Genomic DNA, 23705 nt, shown 5'->3' on the forward strand with positions numbered 1-23705 from the left:
AAGAGCTGTGGAATCTACCAGACTTCACTCAAGAGTGGAGAAGATTGATTCAACAGAGTAGGTTTAAAGGAAGAGGGGTGACAAAGAATCAAATGGCATTCTGCTGGCATCCTAGAAGTCTAACTTCTTTAATCACCCAATTAGAGAGAAATCTCTCCTTGGAGCTTAGGGGATTGCTCACGGAGAATCATCTCTTTCACTTCTCTCCTTCTTCCCCACCTTCAGGAAGCCAGACTGGTCTCTTAATCATCATCTAAGGAAATACCCCAGGGAACACAGTATCTGGGAAGAGGTCCCACACCCAAATAAGTAAATAACAATTTTCTACTCATGGCTTATAAAGGGGGACCTTCCCCCTTTATACAGAGGTGCTGCTATGTGGCCAGAAAGACTGTCACTAAAATGACTGCCAGTTCCTCCATCACAGCCCTAGCTTTCCCCTTCTGCAATGTTGATGTGGCAGACCAAAATAATTATTTGTGGCTGCATGCATTCATTTATTCAATACACTTTTATTGAATACCATTATATATAAAACACCAAAAGAAATAAAAGATAGCTAAGACATGATCATATGCTTTGATGGACATATGTTCTAGTGGAGGAAAACATACAGACTCACCATTAACTGTAATATAGGGCCAAGAGAGGAACAAATAACCATGAGATTAGAAGCTTTATAGAGAGAAGATTACATTTAAATTAAGCTTTGAATGATGGGACAATTTTGAGGGGAGATGGCATAATTGGAACAGAATAACTAAAGTGGAGAGGATGTTAGAGCGAAGATCAGAGGGCAGAGAAGCAGGTGGCTGATTTGTAGACTATGAAGTAGTTGAGTTTGTAATTTGCACAGAATACTCTGAAAAGAGAAATGAGAGCCAGGGGCAGGAAGATAGTTTGGTATGAGATTTCCAAGGGCCTCAAAGGCCAGAAGTTTGTACTTTGATAGGTAATGGGGGAGTAATTTAAGGTCTATGAGTGGGTGAATGATGCAATCTAAAATATGGTTTAGGAAGAACAAATAGAAGGCTATTACAATTGCTCAGTCAAGAGGTAATGAAGCCCTTGAGTAGATGGTTGCTGTGGCAATTAGAAAGGAGGAAAGGGATGGGAGAGGTTTTTGGGAGGTAGAATAAATGGGGCTTGGCTCCTGATTGCATATGCCCTTTCCACATCCTCTGTTTGACCTTCATTCCTTCCCTCTTTTGATCATAAAGGTGTATAACGTGTCCCTTAATACTCTGACTTATATTTCCTGGAAAATTTCTCATCAGTGTTAGATACGGCTTTATTTGCAGTATCTATGAAAGACTCCCCAAAGGACAATTCTTGATGTTCAAAATGAAGAAGTAATATTCTACATCTCCATTCCTGCTTTATTTTCTCTGTGTTCTAGACTTACAGGTAAAGTTTTACCCCTTTTATCCTAGGATCCTTACTGTCAGAAAATGTAAGCACACATTAGTACATTTCTCATGAAGTTCCTGCTGCTAATGCAAAATGGAAATCAGGATCATAAAAGTAAAGTTATTAAAAATGATAGTAAATTCCTTTCTTTGTTCCGTTATTCAGCTTTAAGAGCATCTCTGTTCTCTAAGAGCCTCAGAGTATTAATTTTATATATTTAGGAACAAAAGAACTTAACAATATTCGTATTCATGTACAATATTTATAAATACATAATTCTAAAGTACAGATCTATTCAGAAGTTAATGTATACTATAGTATAGGTAAATCTCATTCCAGAGTTTGAGTTTAGTAGCTCTCAAAACATTGTTTTTTGTCTTCATAAAGTTCTGAGATAAGAAATCCTTCCAGAGGAAATTCCCTGGTGGTCCAGTGTTTAGGACTCTGCGATTACACTGCCGAGGGCCTGGGTTTGATCCTTGGCTGATCCCTGGTTGGGGAACTAGAATCCCACAAGCCGCGTGGTGTGGCCAAAAAAAGAAATCCTTCCAGATATCCTTGCATATGGATTCCTGGGCTAGGGACTGAGGCGGATACCACCTGATTATTAGAGTCAAGAGTTTGGTATCTGGTGGGGTAGGAGTTGTGTGGAGTTGGGAGGGACAAAACCAAGATGGCAACACCAGAATTCTGACTGGGAATGCTACTTTTGACACTGGCACAAATAAAGCACACAGAACATACAAGTCCACACAAACAAGTCAGCTTCTGAAACGTGAGATTGTCACAAGGCTCACAGTTGGGGTGGAAATTTGGGAGTGTCAGTAATAATTTTTGTGTCTAAGGACAGAAGGTATCTGAGTTATACAAACAAGGGGGTGTACACTATGAACCCAAATGAACAATTCATGGGTGAGGAGACTGTGACTACATTAGCACATGGAGGGGTACATAATGACAGGATCAGTTTCCCCCATTTGAGTCACATATCTTCATAGAGAGGTTTTTTTCTTATGGTAATAAAAGTTGTGAATTTCCAGAATATCTATACATATTCAAAATACATTCATAATACATTTTACATCCTGACAAATTAATTTTGGATCATCTCTTTTAATAATCCTAATATTTAAAATTTGTATTTAACTGTACACCGTACATGGCTGGGCTTCAAGGAATCTGTGAACTCCCTGAAATTATATGTAAAACTATGTGTGTATGTATATTTTTCTAGAGAGGGTCTCTAGCTTTCATCAAACTCAAACCTATAACTCTAAAATGATTAAGACCCAATGAATAGATAAATAAAAATTGAGAAATTAAGCCCCATAACAGGGACCTTTTTCCCCTCATAAAATCAGGGCTTTTTAGCATAAATTCTGACATAAATATTGTACTTACATCAAGAGCCACAGATTGCTTGGCCCACGACTTCTTCACTTGATCATACATAATTGTATTGTTGATGCCAAGGCCACAAAAGATGACAAAAGCCTAGGAAAGAGAAAGCTCACTAACTAAAAATTGCAATAACTCATTGGCATAATCTAATATAAAAGCAGGCAGTCATCAGGAATGGGCCTTAAAATATAATTTTATTGTATACAGAGGTAGGCCTTGGGGAAATAAGTACATTAAAATTCTTAATTACTATTGTCATGTAACAACTTTATCGCTCACATTGCACATGAGAAAAATTATTAATTTAATGTCATTGTGAAGAAATGACTTTAAATACATTTAAAAACGTACAGTCCGTTTAAATGCATTCTTTATTTAGGTTGTGAACTGATTTTAGTAATTTCATCCCATTTAACCAATAGCCACCTCTTTCAGTAGCTAGGCTATAAAATATTTTGGTAAGGAAACCAAGTGAGTGTAAATGAGGTAAATGTTAAGGGGACAGAGGATTCAGATTTAGAACCAATTAGTAAAGAATCATGGGGTTTTCATGTTGCCTACTGGTACAAAGTCTACTAGGAAGCCTGTTCAAGGCTAACCTCTCTAGGTAGAGGGCAGACTGGAGTAAACGGAAGCTTGGAAACATAAGAAAGGTGATGGCAGTACGCCTGGCAGAGCTGGCTAGAGGTCTCATGACTGAACACACACAAACAAGACAAAGATAAGACAATTAACACTTTGGAGAGAAGAGGGAGGCAATTCAATTCTGTAAAAAACAATCAATTAGGGTAAAAACATCTAATTCATGAAAAAAGAGAATCAAATCTTACCTAAACATTGATATATTCTTTAAATCATCCTTTAAATTTCATCACACTGTCAAAGTATAATGATTAATAAATGTCAAGTAATAATTATTTATCCTTCCTAATGGGGGCAAGCTGTAACCAGGAGACTACTGGTGACTCAGCTGTAACCCCTGGTTCACAAATTTATTTTCTTACCTCAAAAAGTCGTTGATCTGCGTCATCGAAAGGTTTCCCATCAAGTCTATTTAACACTTGAGCCACTCCTGTGAGAAGAGGTTAGGATATGTGGTCATTTTCGGTGCTGGACACCGTGTTCCTACAATACAGTAAGATGACTGTATGCTCCTTTAAGTGCACACACTCAGCTTAATCCCTGGTTACTCTCACACCTGCTGCCTCCGTGAGTGCAGATCTGAGGTGTACAGGGATGCAGTCTATTTTCCAGCTGTGATATCCAGACCAGGTCTCAGGGAAGCCTGGAGTTCTACCAGGCATCAATCAGATTCCCTAAAAATGGTTTTCAAGATGACTGTGCACAATAATTGATGTATCTGGCATACACATATATACACAATTACATACTTATACACATATACATATACATACTTGAATATCTATAACTGTATGTATATATAAACACATATATACATGTAATATACAAAAAATTTTAATTATATATAAATTAAAAATATATAAAAATATAATGTACATAATTATATAAATATACAATTTAAAAATATATATATAACTAAATGTTTTTTTCAATTCTCTGAAGCACAGCACTTGAGTTGAGGCAGCATGGCATAGTGATTAAGATACATAGGCTCTGGAGTTAGACAGTCTTGGTTTGAATTTTCAACTCCACCATTAGTGGTGTTACCGTGAGCATGTTACCTAACTTTTTTAACACTGAATTTCCTCATCAGTAAAATGAGGATTAAAATGTTAACTATCTCAGTGGGTTATGAAGATTAAATGAGATAACATTTGATTAATGTTTGGAAAGTATATTGCTCCACACGGAGAGAACATTCAAGAAATGTTAGGAATTATGATACAGTTAACTTTCAAAGCAAGGTTAGTTTTGTTGCCTGCTCCCAATGGGGTTAAACTAGTTTTAACAAATTTAACTTGTGTGTGTCTTCTTTCCAAAGTTCATTTCCAGCATTATACCAGATGTTTGGGGCACGGCTATCAAAGCATACGAGTCTAACTGGAAAAATTCAACAATCTTGAAAACCATTCCCTTGTATCCCTATTTAGTATAAACAAAAATGACTGTAATTCTAAAGCATGCTTGTATTTTTTAAAACACTTAACTTCACATCAGGGAGGTAAGTCATCATATGCTAGAAGACATGTATAATAAAATACAAAGCTTTTAGTATGTAACAGGCAAACTACAGTCTTAGTTTTGAAAGAATAACAGATGTTTACTGTTAGAAATGAAATGTGGGACTGCATGTGAGATTGCCATTGGACATCTACAGATAACGTATGGTGTTTCTCATGAAATTTCTCTTCTCTTTAAACTTAAATATTATATATTTTGGGAATTCCCTGGCGGTCCAGTAGTTAGGACTCCACGCTTCCAGTGCAGGGGGCAGGGGTTCTCTGGTCGGGGAACTAAGATCCCGCATGCTGCACAGCGTGGCCCCAAAAAACAAACACCTTAAATATATTTAATATTCTACACATGATGTAATTCAATGCTTTGTACTAGGGGCTCAAATTCTCAAATCTTAGAATATATTTTATGTTCAATAATGTACTAGTATTTTCTGCAAATTAAGCAAACTGATGAAAAAATTCTCTTAGAATTCAAGTCTTAACAATATTTACAGAATACTGAATTCTTTGGTAAGTCCAATATCTTAGAGTTTAAGAGGCAACCTTAGGGTGAAGCAAAGAGAGGCAAATAGTTACATTAGTTACCAAATGTATTAGTTACCTTATGTCTCTTAGAAAAATAACTCATTTTCATTGTGTTTAAATAACTAATGTCTCCATCCTTCTTGACTTTAACAACTGACCCCTTCTCGCCTAGACTTCTTTCTTAGGTTTGAGATTTTCCTAACTGAATTTTCAAGGAAAGGAAAGGAGCAGGGAGGGAGAGAAAAATTGGAAACTGCTTTGGTCCACAATTCCCTTATTCAGGAATTGGACCTATTTTGGAACCATCCAGGCAGAAAGACGCATGTACAGTATATGCCTAACAATGCACGTCCTTTCTTCCTTTGCATTTGCTCCACGTGTAAAAGCATAGATGAAAATATATAAATGTACTAGGAGTTAAGAAGCCTGAGTTTTACTTGGGACTCTGCTACTAACTCACTTTGTGACCTTATGCTAGTCTTTTCTCTCTCTTTGGGCCTCAGTTTCCACAGAGTAAGATAAAAGAGTTCAGTTAGCTGCTTTCTGAAATTCCCTCCAACTTCAAAACGATTGGTTCTTATTTAAAGGAATATTTGTTCATTGTCCTGATTAACACTGATTCATCAGGAGTCTTCACTTACGAGATTACACAAGAGTATGAGACATAAGTTGATGAGTCCTGGACATAAAAAGGGGAACATTTTAAAAAGAGATGGATGTATTTTAAAGTAAATTGTATTTCTTTATAAAAGAAGTTTGAACTATTTAGGTAATGTCTTACCAATTATTTGGTGGTTGCTATTCCAAATAGGTACGCAGAGAACCGATCTTATGTGAAAACCAGATATCTGCTCAGCCTAGGATATAAAAAGTAATTAACTAAAATTAAATATTATCTACCCATTTCTGACATATAGCTTACCACTCTTCATAACAGATATTTTAAAATAACTTTTAAAAAGACATATTATAATCTAATTGTAATGCATATACTCACCTGTCTCTTTTCATTTAAAACATCACAATGCACATCCCAAGGAAATCATGCCCTAACCAAATATGAATCAACCAATAAACCCCACGCCAGCACTACCTCTCCCAATCCCTGCACCCAAATAAAGCTGAATGTAAAACTATCTTGATCACGATCACACCACCAGACAAGAATTCTGGCAACTGTTTCTGCTCTGAGTATTTAAAGCATTTTAATTAAACCAGTGGTCAATATTTCTCTTTGAGCACATCTTTTAGTAAAAAAAAATTGAGTCTATAATGCTGTTATATGTGTATTTACTTTTTAAAAATTTATTGAAGTATAGTTGATTTACAATGTTGTGTTAATTTCTGCTGTACAGCAAAGTGATTCAGTTATACATATGTATACATTCTTTTTTTAAAGATTCTTTTCCATTCTGGTTTATCACAGGATATTGAATATAGTTCCCTATGCTATACAGTAGGACCTTGTTGTTTATCCATGTATTTACTTTTAATATTCTGTATTTCTAACATTACTGATTTATTACATATGTTGCAAAATCATATAAAAATAAAAGTCACGAAAGATAAGATAAAAGGGTTCAGCAATCTTTCTGTACCCTAACAGATTGTCAGGAGATGATATATTTGAAATACAAAAGTATAATTATCAGCATCAGACAAATGTCATTCAGTAACAAGCTCCACTTAATATTAAAACCAATGATCCATATTTGAATTGTTAGATAAGAGCTACTAAAGACTGAAAGGGTGTTAGTGAATTGATATGACCTTGGTTTCTAGTGAGAAAGGTCAACCTGTCATCCCAATCCAATCAGAGAAAAAATAAAACATTGAGGTTCTAGATTATGATTATTGGGATAAAAGATTTTTTTTAATATTTTAAAACATTTATTGTAGAAGTTAAGAGCTACATATTTTTAAAAGTTGAAGTTGGAAGTTAATTTATACACCTAAATTTTATATTTGGATTTTTATATTTAGATTTTTTTTTTGTTTTCCTCTGAGGAATTAATTTTTCAGATGTCTTCTACTCTTGATACCAGTATATTAGTTTGTTTTTTAAAGTAATTTTTTGATCTTTTCCTAGAAATCTTTCCCTATTCCTAGCTCATGAAGATATTCTCCTATTATTTCCCTAGAAACTTTATTGTTTTAACTGTTACTTTTAGATTTACAATCCAACTGAAAATAATTTTTGAGTATAGTGTGAGCTGAGAGTCAAGATTCTTTTTTTTTTTTTCTTGGTGGATATCCAACTGGACCAGAACCAATTTTGTGGGGCAGGGGAAATGCCTCTCCCTGCCACTAACTGGTACCACTTTTTTCGTTAATCATGTGTCCATATATGTAATGATCTGTTTCTGGACTCTGTTCTACTTCATTGATTTATGTGTCTACCCTTATACCAATACCATACTGCCGTGAATAATAAAGTCTTATAATATGTCTTGGTATCTGGTGGTGTAATTTCTCCAACTTTTTCCTTCTTTAAGATTGTCTTGACCAGTGTTAGCCCTTGGAATTTCCATATTAATTTTAGAATCAACTTGAAGTACACACACACACACACACACACACACTTACACTACTGAGATTTTTATTAGGATTCTATTGAATTTATCAGTCAATCTGGGAGAAACTTGACATATTTACATCATTGAGTCTCTCAATCCATAATATCCCTCTATTTAGAGTTCTTAAAAATTTCTCTAAGCAAACTTTCATAGTTTTCTATGCAAAGGTCTTACATATAATTTGTTATATTTGTACCTGGTGTTTTTAAAGTTCGTGTTATTATAAATGGTATTATTAATTTATTTTCTAATGCTTTTAATTGACATATAGAAATAGAATTGATTTTTGTATATTGAACTTGCATCCATCAATCTTGCTAAATTCAATTATTAACTTTAATATCTGTGGTGCTTTGGATTTTCCAGGCATATTATCATGTCATCTTACTCTTCAATTCTATGCCTTTTAATATGTGATTTTAGATCATGTGATTTTTTTCTTTTTCCATTTGTTAATAGCATAAATTACATCAATTGATTTTTGATCAATTGATGCCAAAAACGTGGGCATAAATCATTCATCAATGCACTCTTTCATCATATATTTATTTACCACCTCCTATGCACCAGACACATTGCTGGGTATTAAGGATATAAAAATGAATTCAAACAGTTATTACCCTTGAGGAGCTCACAGTCTAGTCAAGACAGAAGTAGTTAAGATAAAATAAGTGTCCAAGTAAAGAACGTTCAGAATACCACAGAAAAGCCAGCAACTGACTGTGTTTAGAGAAATCTGGAGCAGTTTTAGCTCCTTAAAAGTGGGTTAGCATATGGAATTTGTCTTTCTCCTTCTGACTTACTTCACTCTGTATGACAGACTCTAGGTCCATCCACCTCACTACAAATAACTCGATTTCGTTTCTTCAAAGATGAGGGGCTTCCCTGGTGGCGCAGTGGTTGAGAATCAGGCTGCCAATGCAGGGGACACGGGTTCGTGCCCCGGTCCGGGAAGATTCCACATGCCGCGGAGTGGCTGGGCCCGTGAGCCATGGCCACTGAGCCTGTGCGTCCGGAGCCTGTGCTCCGCAACGGGAGAGGCCACAACAGTGAGAGGCCCGCGTACCACAAAAAAAAAAACAAAAAAAAACACAAAGATGAGGGTGACAATGACGATGACAAGATAACATTTACTGGATGCTCACTTGATGTCAGGCACCTTGTTCTGCACTTTCACATGCATTATTGCGTATACTTATTCAAACAACCAGTAGGTACTGTTAACATCTTCCCTTATCAGGTAAGACCTAGAGAGACTGACTGCTTTGCAAGTGGAAAGATTGGTTCAAAGGAAGCCAATCACAAACACATCCATCAAAGTTATCTTCCAAAAGAACAAAGTGGTTTTCTTCCTCTCCCTAAGGAGAGAGTCTGAATAACAGCAACATCAGTGAGCACGAAGAGAAGGGAGTCAATTTTAGAGAGGCCAGGGAGGTGTAATCTATAGACTTGGGCTGGCCAAAGCAGCACTAGGATGCTTGGGTGTGTTTCGTTTTGCTGAGGGTCATACACAATTGTCGGTGGTCCCGCCCCAGCACTGAGCAGTAGGTACAATTGGCTCTGCCAACTCCTGGGACAACTGTAGCCCCTGTCTAACCTCTCCCGGGAAATCTGAAGCAGCTGAGGGTAGAGGTCACAGGGCAAGAAGAAAGGGAACATGCACTGAGTGACAGAAACAAGGAGAGAGACAGCCTGAGAGGCTTGGTGGTGACAAAAATAAACCTCAGGCTCTTTGTCAGTGAAGTAAAAGATAATTTTCTTACCAAAAAATTAGTGTAGTGCCCCAAAAGAATTTTTGTTCTAGGGAGGTAGGAGTATGTGTTCTCCCATCCCTACAAAAGGTAATATTGAGGTTCCTGGTTTGAGGAAGGGCGGTGGAGCTCCTTGAGGTGGGGAACACAGGAAGTTTGAGGGAAATGATTCCAAATTCAAGCTGACACACATTACAATTGAGAGGGCAACAGGAAGGGAGAGAGAAGGAGCCTCTCGTATTAACTGCGTGGGTAAAATCACCAAGAAAGAGCTCGTCCAATAAAAAGACAAAAGGATGAAAAATTGAATCTGAGGGGACACAATATTTAGGACAGGAAGAAGAAGGTAGGGTGGAAAAGAACTCCAAAGCTCATATTCTTCAGCTCAGGCTTTATAGCATTCTTAATGTGTGAACACATTGCTAACAGCGTTTCTGGAAATAGATTTATTGACATGTCTCCAGAGTCTAAAAAGTATAAACACCCTTTGCCTTATCAATTTTATGTCTAGGAATTTATGCTATGGTAATTATCACAGCTATGCACAAAAGTTTACATATAAAGGTATGAACCATAGCATTATTTATGATAATGATATATCAGAAATAACCTGAACATTCCACTGGAGGGAGTTGGTTAAGTAAATCATAGCACAGTAGAATATTATCCATCTAATTAAAATCATGCTATAGAAGAATGTTTGTAAACAGGGAAAATTGTAATATATTAAGTGATAATAGTGTGGGCATCTGTGGGTGTACAAACATATATTACATACATTGGAAAATCCTGGAAAAATGATAACCATAATAGTTGCCTTTGAATTGTTTGTCCATGGGAGTTTTTGTTTGTTTCTTTGCTTTTAAAATAAACTTTATTTTTTAAAAACTGTTTTTGGTTCATAACAAATGAGGCAAGTACAGAGAGTTCCCATATACCCTCTGCCCCAACACATGCACATCAACACCGCTCACTATCAACATCCCTCACTAGAGTGGTACATTTGTTGCAATTGATGAACCCACACTGATCATTATCATTCAAAGTCCATAGTTTATATTAGGGTTCACTCTTGGTGCTGTATGTTCTATGGGTTTTAACAACTTCATAATGACATGTATCCACCATTACAGTATCACACAGAGTAGTTTCACTGCCCTCAAAGTCCTCTGTACACCACCTATTCATCCATTCATCCCTCTGGCAACCACTGATCCTTTTTTCATCCAGCTCTATTGAGGTATAATTGACAAAACTGTAACATATTTAAAGTGTACAACATTATGATTTGATACATGTATACACTGTGAAAGAACTCTGCCTATAGGAGTTTTTTAAACTACTATTTCTATTTTTTAAATTTTAGATAATTAATTACTTGTACGCAAGAGAAAAAGTTCTTTTCTAAATAGAATTATAGGGGAACAACAGTGTCAAATGTTGCAGAAGAGTCAAACAGGATAAGCGCTGAAAATGGGCTATTGGATTTAGTAACACAGAAGGATAATTGAAGGCAAAGATAGTCAAGGGATCGGAACAGAAGTCAAGTGGTTAGTTCTGGAGAAGAGGAAGGCCACACTGAGAGAGCAGAGCTAGAGTCTCGCGTGGGCTGAGCCCAGGAGGAGGGGAGCGGCGACCGAGGATGTTGAGGGTATTTCTAAGTCATTCCCACTGTGGCTGAGGAAGGGAAGTGGGGCCAGTGCTAACTGGCTATGAGCACAGGGAAGAGGGGGTGGTGACGATTAGCAAGCTTGATGAGCCCAACAAGGTGGGAGGGGGGGAGAAGGAAGGATGGCAGAGTACGATGAGAGTGAATTTTCCCATTTTAAGATCATTGAGGCAATCCCCTAGTTGTCTATTTGTGGCAATCAGTGGCTGTTGTTTCTGGAAAGATAAACTAACCCAGGTTAGTTTATATTACTATATGAAACAGCAAGGCCTGGAAGCATATATCACCCTCTGCAGGGACTGAAGGAGAAGGAGATGGGAGATGAAGCCCGTCGTAGAAGCACAAGACCTCTGAAGAATGAATCCCAAACACGGTAAGAAAGAAGAAGAAAGTATGGAAGAAAGAATCATCGCTGTGCATCAGATAACCCAAGTCTCCAGATTGCGCCAGTTAATGGAGCTCAAAAATATCTATCGGCCCCTCGACCCCAACCAAGTCACCAAAACTCTTCATGCCTCAATTTTGTCATCAATATTTATCTCCTGCACACCAAACTATTAACACTGGTTATCTCCAGATTTTGGCATGAGAGCACCTTCTCATCATTTCTTCTTTCTGCTTTTTCTTATTTTTCCAAGTTGTTTTACGAGAATATGTGTGTGAAAGGGTTTCAAAATTTGCAAGGTTCTTTACAAGTGTAAATATTACTAGTATTGAAAGAAATACCATCCCAGAAATATCTGCTCCATTGTTCCACAAGGTCCCTGCTCGATCATTCTTAGATTAAAATTCACATCATTAGAGTCCCAAATATTAGACCATATGAGATTAAGCAGCCTTTCCAGGAGGCTACCATTAAAATAAATACATTATCTAGGGGTGCCTAGTTCTCTCCAATTAAAGATGTATATACTAAAAATTTTCCAAGTCTCTGTCCTCATTGGGTCTTTCCAGTTAATGGATATAATTTAAGATGGTTTACCTCATGGAGGCATCAAACATACTTGTCATATTTTCCATACTCTCAAAGGCAGTGAGAGGGAATGTTAAAAGAATTGGCGATAACGTAATACTACTCATTAATGTGCAATGTGTTTTCTTTCCCTAGAACGATATGTGCAACTTTAATAGTAATCTAAAGTAATACTTTATCCCCCAAACACCAATCTACCAGAGAGAAATTCTGGTACGAAGACAAGTGAGGGAGGAGATGTTCTGAGTCAGTCCCCTGATTTCCCTGAAACAACAAAGAGGCATTTCTTTATGCCAACCTCATCTGCACATAAGTTTCTAGAACATTGCCTACAAATGATTCCTTAAATTCCTGACGAAAGCACTCCTAAAAAATAACTGACCTTTGGACTTAGAGCCGACGCATTGTCTTCCACTAACGATGCAGCAAAGTCTGTTAGACTCTTAGAACCATGGCCCCCTATTTGTCTTCACTACCCACAGCTTCCCCATTGTATAACTTATTCAAGCCTTAGTAATCCTCCTAACTTTCCTCACCCTCCTGGTCATCTGGAAATTTTATATCCATTGTCCAATCTTCCCTACCAAATCCTATTCTCGGGAAAGGTTCTCAGCCTGGTTTACACTAAGTATCAGCAACTGAGAGATTACCGGGAGCAAGTGCATTTCAGCCCTACCTCTTAATGGTTCCATTTTTGCACATTTCCCTTTGTAACAGAAGCATAACTGATAGACCAGAAGGCGTTACAAAGAATGGAAAAGGAGCTGTCCTGCCAGGCTAGCACTCAGCATCCCAGATTGCAGAAGTGCTTTGCTGTGAAGATCTGACAGGAGAAAGGGGCTTTAATGCTCTAAGTCAAAGGATCTCAGAGCCTGAAGTCCCATTATCCTTAAGTGCTACAGGACAAGGGTAAGAACTTTTGAGTTGTCTGTAACAGGCTCTAATAAAAAAAAAAAAATTAAAAAAAATCAGAGAAAGAACGTCACAGGGAAGAATTCCATGGGATTGAAGAGTGACAGAATTAATATCATGACATCTTAGATTTAACTGTGTAACTCTGGGCATCAGCCCCCCATGGCAGAGGAGACCTGGGTGCTTATGGGTTTTCCACCACTCCTGAATCTGTAACACATAGACCACCAAACCATCCATGCATAAGGCCTGCCCTACTTTTTAGTTATTTTCTGCCATTCCCCTTGCTGAACCTTTCCTATTTAAATGTTGGGTCCAATTGTTCATTTCTGTTGCAGGCAGAAAAGAAACCCTGCATGTAATGGCTCTGAAAATTCTTTCCATAACTATATAAATGGAAGGAAATGCTATATTAAGCAACAGAATAGTATACCTTATATTGAGTAAATAATAGCTTGTTGTGCATTAGTATACTTGTTTTAAGGTGTTCTTTGATCTAGTATGAAAAAAAAGGGCAGAAAGCTTCACAGATGATGTGCTGGAGTGTAACTAATTATTGGGAGTTGAGTTCATAAGCACAATGCTGACTAAAAGCAAGGCCAGAATAACTGTTTCATGGTGAAGGTATTTGTAAATAGAGTATGCACTCCAAGAAGCCACCTGACCCAATGTCAGGTCATTTGCAAATGCAGTTTATATACATGCTGTTGGGACAGTCTCAGACAAGGATATTAGTTAGAATAAAATCCAACCAACACTCCTTGCTGACGAGGGCAATAGAAAGTAATCCATCTGAATTCCCCAAAGATACAGCAAGACAAGTTAGTTTACTTAGATCTTACATTATTTCAATTCTGGTTTTGAGTAATAGTTTATAGATTTTAGAGGGCTCATAATAGCCTGATAAAATATAATTTCACATAAGATATAAAAGGTCTAAAATTTTAAAACAACTTTATAATTTTGCCTAATTACAAAAACAATATATGCACTCGTGAAATTTTCAAGTTAAACCAAAATCAAAAGCTGTAATCTTGCCATCTCTAGAGACAGCAATTATTAACAGTTTGGGATAAGTTCTTCCTGATCTTTTCCTACAAATATGTGATATGTTCATACATCAATTTATAATATTCAACAATATATAGTTATTCATAAATAACACAGATAATATATTCAACAATATTGAACAATATTCAATAATAATGCCTATTAGTTGTTGGGGATACATCAGTGAGCAAAACCAATAAAATTCTCACCTTCTTTGAGCTTACATTCTAGTGAGAAAAGGCAGATGGTAAACAATACAAAAAAATACATAAATAAATTATATGTTAGAAGGTATTAAAAATTATGGGGAAAAAATAGAGCAGGATAAAAGTGATTAGAAAATACCAAGGGCACCAGACCTTACCAACAGGTAACATTTGAACGATGACTATAAAGAGGTGAGGATGTGACCCACGCAGACATTGGAGAAAGAGTATTTCAGCAGAGGAGTAGCCAGTGCAAAGGCCCTGAGGTAGGTGTGTGAGTGGCATGTTCTAGGAATAACAAGGAGACTGGTGTGGCTGGAGAAGTATGAATGAGGGCAGAGGATAGAAAATGAGGTGACATCATGTAGGGCACTGTAAACCTCTGAAAGAATGGTGAGTTTGGGTTTTACTCTAGTGAAATGAGACTATGAAAACTTTGTGAGCTGACTTGTGATACAATATGACTTAAAAATTTAAAACCCCTGGCTATTGTATTGAGAAAAGAGTGTGGAGGGGAAGAGTGGAAGCAGAGAAGTAGATTAAGAAGCTACGGCCATGAAATAGTCCAGAGATGATGGTGGCTTGAACCTGGGTGGTAGCAGTTGAGTGGTGAGAAATGGTCAGATTTTGGATAAATTTTGCAGATAGAGCCAATTATACTTCCTGATGAGTTAGATGTGCAACACGAGAGAATCATGCCTATAACATTTTCGGCACAAGCATTAGGAAGAACTGAGCTGCCTTAACAGAGATAGGGAAACAGAGGAGCAAGCTTGGCAGAAAAGAGATTGTAAGTTCTGTTTTGGACATGTTAAGTTTGTTGTCTATTAGAAAAATATGTGCATATATATGTATATATACCCACAGATATTATTCTAGACATACTTTTAAACATTATTCTAAACATACTCCTCTATGACTTGCTTTTGTTTTTGTGGACATTTTTTCCATATCAGGACATACAGATCATCTCATGGGATATTTTGTATGGACTCAATTTTAGTCTTTATTATAGTGTTGTAGGCAGAATTCTAAAGATATGGCCTCTAAGATTCACACCTGCCCACCCTCTACTTTGTACAAATCTGGTATAATCCCCTCCCCTCGGGTGTGGGCAGGACTTGTGAATATGATAGGACTGTCACTTCTTTGATTAGGTTATGTTATAAGGCTGTGATGGGACAGCCTCTCGTGGGTAACTCCTGACATTATGTAAGCCTCTGTGAGAGCCAACTGGAGTTTCTCCCTTTGGCTTTGAAGAAGTAAGCTGCCAAGTTGTGAGAGGGCCATATGGCTAGTAGTACCTGAGAGCAGTCTCTAGCAGCTAAGAGAGACTTTTGGCCAGCTGTCAGTAAGAAAATGGGAAGCTCAGTCTATAACTGCAAGGAACTCAGTTCTGCCGACAACCTGAATGGGCTTTGAAAAGAATGCCAGGGCCAAATGAGAACGCCACCTGGCCACCTCCTTGCTTTAGGCCTTGTGAGACCCTAGGTATCATGCCAGACTTCTGACCTACAGAAGATAATAAACAGGTGTTTGCCTTAAGCTGCTGAATTTGTAGTGATTTGTTACACAGCAACAGAAAATTAATATACATGATATTCCTGACAGTGTCTTTAGGAGCCAAGCATGAATACCCCTACCACGGAGCAAATGACGGATTAGACTACAAAACCCACTAGCATGATAACCCATGAACGTGAGTGTTTCTTAAGCCACTATGAATAAATATAATCAGTTATATTTAGTCAGTCTTTTCTGTCTTGCATCTTTTTGAGGACTGCAGAATCTTGTAAGAGAATTAGCATACAGTGATCTTCATAAGGCTGCAGAATTTAAACCTCAGAAATTTGGTTCTGGCTTTGTGACTATCTTATATAACCATTCTGTCATAATTTTCCACCCATAAACCAAGGAGTTTGGCCTTAAAACTATGCATGCTATCAAGCCCAGCAGGTACCTCTCTAGGAGTCAAACAGGCAGACAGAAGGCAAGTAATCACTGTGTCTCACGGCTAAGTCGTTCTGTTCACCACAAGGAGGGAACACCATTAAATATTTAAAACAATCACAAAGAGAACACACAGCAGGTAAACAACTATGATTACTTGCCCCATAGCCCTCACAGCCAGTACCTGGGATGAGGTTTACATCACATTAAAGACACCCCTTTGTAGCTTCTATCAAAAGCAAGACCAAGGGTTTCACAACTGAGATTTCAAAATAAGGATCGTTCTCTTGCTGCATATCTTTGGGCAGTTTCTGAGGACTTACCAGAAGTTACCACAAGGTAGGAAAGACACAGAAATGAGAAATACAGTTTCCACTTAGTATAGCCAAAGCAAATGTTGATGGAATGAATTCTCTCTTATTAGGCACTGGCTTTTAGCCTTATGATTTAAGGACTGGTGGGCTGCTTTGGCCTGGGCAGTATCGCCAGCCCCTAAAATCCGATCATACCTAAATGTGCTTGGGTAACCTGGCCCCTGGATGGCTGGCCAGCCACTCTTGTGAAGAGCCAGGGCCACATATTACTGGTCTCCATAGGGAAGGATATGGTGAACATCTCCCCAGAGCAGCTCAAGGCCATAGGACATGCATCCAGCCTTATTCACCTTTGTAGGTAACACCTGCTATTGTTTCTCCTCTGACCAGACAGGAAAAGACCTGGCTTTCTTGAAGACCTACAAGTTATCAGATTATTGCCACCATCCCTTTTTTGCTGTCAACAGTCACCCTTTATTCCTCTCTTTGGCTAGAGACTTTCCTCTTCTTTCCTCACTGTGTCTCTGGAGGAAAAGGACATTGACATTGGCTTGTCCATGATCAAGGTCTGCTGGTCTGCAGTTCTGTGTAAAGACCTCCTCATTTAGAGAAAAGGACCTGCTTCTAGCAATCCCTCAAGAACCAAAAACTAGTCCTCAACCAGACTAAAATCTTCACCTGACATTTATATATTTATAGGACTGCACGATTTACAAAATATTTATATAGAATTTTACTCGTTACATTATGTATGCAAGTAGTATGCCCAAGACTACCCAGCTGGTGAGTGGGGCAGCTGGGACAAAAAGATAGGTCTGCCGGACATAAATTCCTACACCTGTGTAGACGGAGGAATGACAGAGTGGTGACTGTTTTCCAGGCAGCCTCTGAGCAGCTGGTCCCCATGAGAGGCCACTCAGGAAGAGAGAACTGAATTAGGAATCAGAAAGCCCACAGTCTGTTCTGTGCCCTGTCTTGAGGAAGCTGTGTGGCCTTAGGCAAGTCACTTCAGCTCTCTGAGCCTCTGTTTCCTCACCTTTAAATGAAAGAAATCTCATCTCTAATATTTCTATTAACTGAAAGTTGATATATCTACAGTATGAAACCCCAGAATAAGGCCAATCCACTTTGGGGGGCTCTATCCCAGGTCACTGCTGTCTAATGAATTGGGGTCCTTCTTCATGTTCAGTGAAGAGAATTCAAACTGCCAGAATTAGTCTCTGAGCCATTGAGAAATTTAGGATAGATACCAGTGCTCAGGATATAGACTTATGTTGAGAAAATCTATATGAAAAAATAGGAAATGCTTTGAAAAGAATTCCCCATGAAACCTCCCTGCAAATTACCATTTTTGTTAACCAGCTTCAAATTATTCAGGGAACTTAGTGAATGTAGAGAACAAAAAAGCACACAGTTTTCCCAGTGGAGAAACCTATTGGAGATAATCCATTAATCCTGGATTTAAAAAAAATGATTTCCTTATATTCTACCACTGATAAACAACTACTTAGTTATGATTACTGGGAAAAATTATGGACCCATATACCAGACTCAAGAAGAGAGGACGCAAACCTTTGCAAGAAGACAGCACAATTCTAAAAGGTACCTTCTGTCTCTAGGATAATTCTAGAATTACCTTTAGTGAAAGGGTGAAGCAATTCCATTTTGTCATTGTATTTTTTTATCTTGAGGGAAATACATAGTATGTTAATGAAAGATATTATCTGAATTGATTGTCTTTATCATATCATCTACACCATCTTATATCAGGCTTGTAAGGAGAAGGTTCAAGCCTCTTAGCTTCTTGAGCTCTGTGGCTCAGTCTGGAGTCTGTTTCATTCATTAATTAACATAAGCAGTTGACACCTGTCACTGAGGCAAAATATTTTTGAAAAGGGGGGAAGCCTAAGCAGATAAATAATTTTGTTTTTCCTGGTGTGATACATAACACACACACCCACACCCACACCCACACACACACACACACCCCATACACACATTTGTAGGAAAAATCTATTAACTACCTATATTTAGGCAGAATTCTCTCTCTCTCTCTCACCTCCATCTGTATTGATTAATTCTTTTCCAACTTTTTCCCCCTCAGCATGAGAAGGGGAACATAAAGTAATTTTATATTTCAGTACCACACAAAGAGAACATGTAAAAATCATGGTATATTGCATCTTCAGATTTGCATTTAAAATCTGGTATTAGTTGTGTGGAAGATTGGAAGCATTTTAGGTGGAAGGTCAAGAAATAATGATGGTCTAGGTACTTGCTTTATTTTATCATAGGGAAGAAAGTGATTTCACAAAATGGTCACTGCTTAACCTACCACAGTTTACTGTCTTCAGACATCATTGCCTCTAACTACTGGATCACGGCATGAAATTTTTATGTCCAGTCCCATAGAATTAACTGTTGCATTTTTGCTTGAGAGCCCACAACATTCTTTTTATAGATCAGCGGGCAGGCTGTCTTACTGGAATGGACTGTAAGTGTGGAGGAAGATGTAAAACGGCTATATCGCTAATCAGGAAGAGATGTGGTAGGAGTCTGCCTGTAGACATAAGGATATGGGCTATTCAGGCTCACTATATTGTATCAGCAAGAAGTATTCTTGAGACATATACTGTTTTTCATAAGAAAAAAAGTAATGATTGGCCAAGAACTTTTTATTCCCTGTTAAAGGTGAAGATACTTGTAGCCTATGACCCAGCATGTCACTCTCCTAGGTACAGACGCTACAAAAACTCTTGCACATGTGCACTTGGAGACATGGACAAGAATGTCCTTGGCAGTTATGCATGTAACAGCAAAACACTGCATCCAAATGTCCATCAACTCTGCAGTGGATAAAGTGACACATTCATACAATGGAATACTTAGGAGCCCTAAAAATAAATGAATGAATTACAAATGCACATGACTCAGGAATTTATGTTGAATGAACAAGCAAGCCACAGAAGAAGATATACAGTATAATTCAATTTATATAAAGTTCAGAGACATGTAAAATGTAAAATATGTAATCATACGTAAAAAATGTAATAATATATTTGGCAGGGATTCAAACATATGTGATGAAACTAAATATAAAAGCAAAGGAATGTTAAATTTAAATTAGGATAGTGTGTGGGAAAAAGGAGATTGGATTAGGGAAGATCAGTACAAGGATTCAACAGTAATGATTGTCATCTTTTTCTTAAACTGGGTGGTGGGTGTTTATCATGTTTTGTTACACTTTTGCATATGTCTTATGAACCAACTTTTAAAATGGTGTAAATTTGTTGACTCTTTTTGTTACCCCAGAATTTAACTTTATGGCCCAAAGCTCAGAGCAGAATAATAGCAATCCATACCAAATTTAGCACTATAATTTGGGGTAGGAATCAACCATCATCGCTTAACCTCTAATCTAATATGTTGACTTTGTAACAGTGAATTGGCAATTAATGATTTTTTTCTGCATAGCTAGCCTTTCAGTTTGTTCAGCTGTTACTGATGTTAGTAATAGAATACTGAGAGCATTTCTTCATAAAACTCTGTGTTTAGAAGTCTTTTCTTCAGTATCCTCTCTCTAAAGTCAAGAAGGAAAGAAACATAGCAAAAGGCAAAACTTCATAACATCAGTCCTAACGCAATTATAATGTTAATGCATATAAATATTGACACCTATAAATCATTTCTGCTCTGCTAGTCACAGAACCAAGGGTGATGGTATTCTTCCTTACAGGAGGAGAACTAAAGAATTTCTGGACTGTGTACTTTCCCAAGGAGGGTATCTCAAAGCTCAGAAATACTACATCAGAACTGACAAGAGCTAGAAGCTGGTTAGCATTGGGGCAGCTGAGAGAGCACACTGGAGAGACACCCAACTCGGACAGGGAGTTCATGAAAGGATGTCCAAGATACAGGCATCTCCACTTGATGCTGAAGAATGAATAGACAATACATAGAGGATGTAGCCTGGGGAAAGAGAATTCCAGGCAGCCAAACAGATGTGGTAAATTTCAGGAATTTAAGCTTTCCATGCAGCGATCTGCAAAGATCTGAATGAAGCTATAAATTTGACTTGGATTCCAGCCTCCCAATCATTGCTGTGTCCCACCCCAGACATTGGAGATAGCACAGGGCAGGATTCAGAGGCAGAGCTTTGGAGTCTGAAAGACTAGGACTGAATCCTTGTCTGTCTCCAGAGTCGTAGACCAGCTCTTATTTCTGATTAAATGTTCAGTTATTATTACTGATCTAACCTTTGTTCTGAAGCCAGTGTGATCTTTCTAAAGTATAACTCCTGCTTCTCCCCCATTTGCAACTCAACTACTCGTTCCCCATTGCCCAAGATAAATACTCAAACTTCTTAACAGGGCTTTCAAAGCCTTTGGGCATCTGGCCCCTACTTCCCTCTCCCACCTCATCAACCTGGCCCTCCAGCTACATTAACTCATCTCCATTCCCAGACTCCTCATGCTCTCTCAGCCTTGCCTGGAACATACCACCGTCCTCACTGCAACACTCCTGTTACTCTTCAGACCTTAGCTTTGTAATGTAGTAATTTAATCTTGTAATTTATTGAATACACACCACACACACACACATGGGTGCACACACACACATAGAGACATTTTATAAATTCATGTAAATTTATCTGGATGCTACTCTATACCACCTTAAAAGTTAGACTTCTGCCAAGTCAGAATCTATATTAATATATTCTGTACATCAGCACAATGCGCCTACATAATTAACATTAAACAGTAACAGAAACCAATGTACTCTTTCTTGGGAGCAATCTTTTAAAATATGGTAATTGTACTAGCATCTATCGGGAAATAACTATGTTATATACACATTTTTATTATTAACCATTTCATAGTTTAATATAAACTATGTTTAATATAAAATGTGCATGAGTATACTTAATGCATGGGTTTACTTATATGTTTAATACAAAATGCCCCCAATCATAAAAGAGCATCAGACTAGAGGACTAAAGAATGTCTTTAGCAGTTATGTGTGTAACAGTAAAACACTGAATCCAAATTTCCATCGATACTACAGTGGATAAAAAAAGTGACAATTATTCATACAATGGAATACTTTGCAGCAGTGAAAATAAATGAATTACAAATGCATGTGACTTAGGAACATATATTGAATGGAAGAGCAAGTCACAGAAGAATACATACAGTATAATTCAGTTTATATAAAGTTCAGAGACATGTAAAATGTAACAATATAATTGGCAGGGATTCAAACATATGCAATTAAACTATATAGCCATTTTGCCACAAATCAGGGTAGAGAGAGGAAGCTTTCCTGTCAGTCAGCAGTAGGCGATGCTAAAACTCAGATCACAGGGGAAAGATTTAGAAGAATTGCCAGTAAATTCAGGGGTTGCTCTTGAGCTGTATGATGTCCCTTTTTTTCTTCAGCCAGCAAACCATCAACAGGGTAACAACCCAACCTTAAGATTGCAACCAGAGGCCTCCTCTTACCTCGGCGTCAAAGCGGGGATCCTGGTAGGCGTCACTGATGTTTACTGGAAGGCCTGTAGAAGCCACCAGCTCAGCAACGCTGTTATTTATTAGCCAGTCGGAGTATGATGATTTCTCCATGCTTTCTTTGAAACTATCAGAACACCAAGGCAGGCAGTAAGAAAAGAGAAAAACATCAGTTTACCTGCAAGAAAACTCTGCAAAAGTACACTCATAGCAGGATTACCTACCCTCATTAAGAAGGGGTAAGTGACCTTAATTACAGAACAATAGTGAGGTAATTATAAGCAGCTACTTCAAAACTACTTACCTGATATCATGTAAAATAATCAACTCCATGGGTAGAAATGATAGATCCTCTATGATCCAGAGGATAACTCTAGGTTGTATTTAGGCCCCAAAGCAGGCAGACATAAGGCAGATAACCAGGTAATGACCAAAATTGACGATAGGATGCCAATGCCATGGCATAATCAATTCCACTGATCTTCCTAGCTTGCACCCCCTAACTAAGCAGACCAGATGTTTGATACCAGGGAGAATTAAACCTAAGGATGGAGAAAAATCTGGAAATAAATTGAGCAAAAGAGCACTCAGTGCTCTTTCTAGACTCAGAGTTAGAGTTTTGTAATTATTTTTGTAGTTTCAGAGTATGTTTCTTAACAAAAACACACTTCCTACTTACAAAATCTTACTGGAAAATCTGTATTAACTCTACCCTTAATAATAATAATTTTAAATAATCCATATTTGATTTTAACAAGGAATTTTATGTTAAATGATTTTGTGAACTTTCCCTTGTGTCACTTTCACTACTTCAATACAAATGTCAAATTTACAGAAACGCCATAAGAATTAGTAAGATTCTTCACTTCATCCCTCCCTTCCATCATTTCTTCCCCCGGTGCCTACTGAGCACTGCCATGAACTGTGGAAATGCAAACCTGAGCACTGTTCAAACGAACAATATCAAGGAAGATTTTCAGGGAGGATGTTAGATTTGTGGCTTGACCAGTGATAACTGAAATTATGTACATGAATGCAAGTATACAGGGCAATGTTTTCCAAACTACATTCTGTGGAACCCTGGGTTCCTGAAGATGTTAATGAGTGTACTACAGTCAGAATAATAACTCTGTTGACTTTTTAATCTAAGCTGCATTATATGTAATAAAAACACTAAATGCTGTACACAGTCATTGTTATTGTGCAATAATGCACCTGTGTGGAATTTGTGCCATACTGAGAATGCCAGAAACTGACATGGAGAGGCCACCAGATGTGTGAATGAGAGGGAAGCACAGACAA

At 37.7% G+C, this 23705-nt stretch overlaps 1 protein-coding gene across 1 annotated transcript in view; it reads right to left on the reverse strand.

Annotated features, from left to right (window-relative positions):
• The window catches only part of PDE11A (phosphodiesterase 11A), a 427170-nt gene that overhangs the window by 178821 nt on the left and 224644 nt on the right, over nt 1-23705 (reverse strand). Inside the window, exons 6-9 of the mRNA XM_024122161.1 lie at nt 22398-22530; nt 6277-6352; nt 3816-3883; nt 2812-2904 (exon numbers count right to left, since the gene is read on the reverse strand). Coding sequence (XP_023977929.1) covers nt 2812-2904; nt 3816-3883; nt 6277-6352; nt 22398-22530 — 370 coding nt within the window. The remainder of the gene's footprint in view (nt 1-2811; nt 2905-3815; nt 3884-6276; nt 6353-22397; nt 22531-23705) is intronic.

Source organism: Physeter macrocephalus, chromosome 2, assembly GCF_002837175.3.
Source record: "Physeter macrocephalus isolate SW-GA chromosome 2, ASM283717v5, whole genome shotgun sequence".
In the NCBI taxonomy this organism is placed as follows: domain Eukaryota; kingdom Metazoa; phylum Chordata; class Mammalia; order Artiodactyla; family Physeteridae; genus Physeter; species Physeter macrocephalus.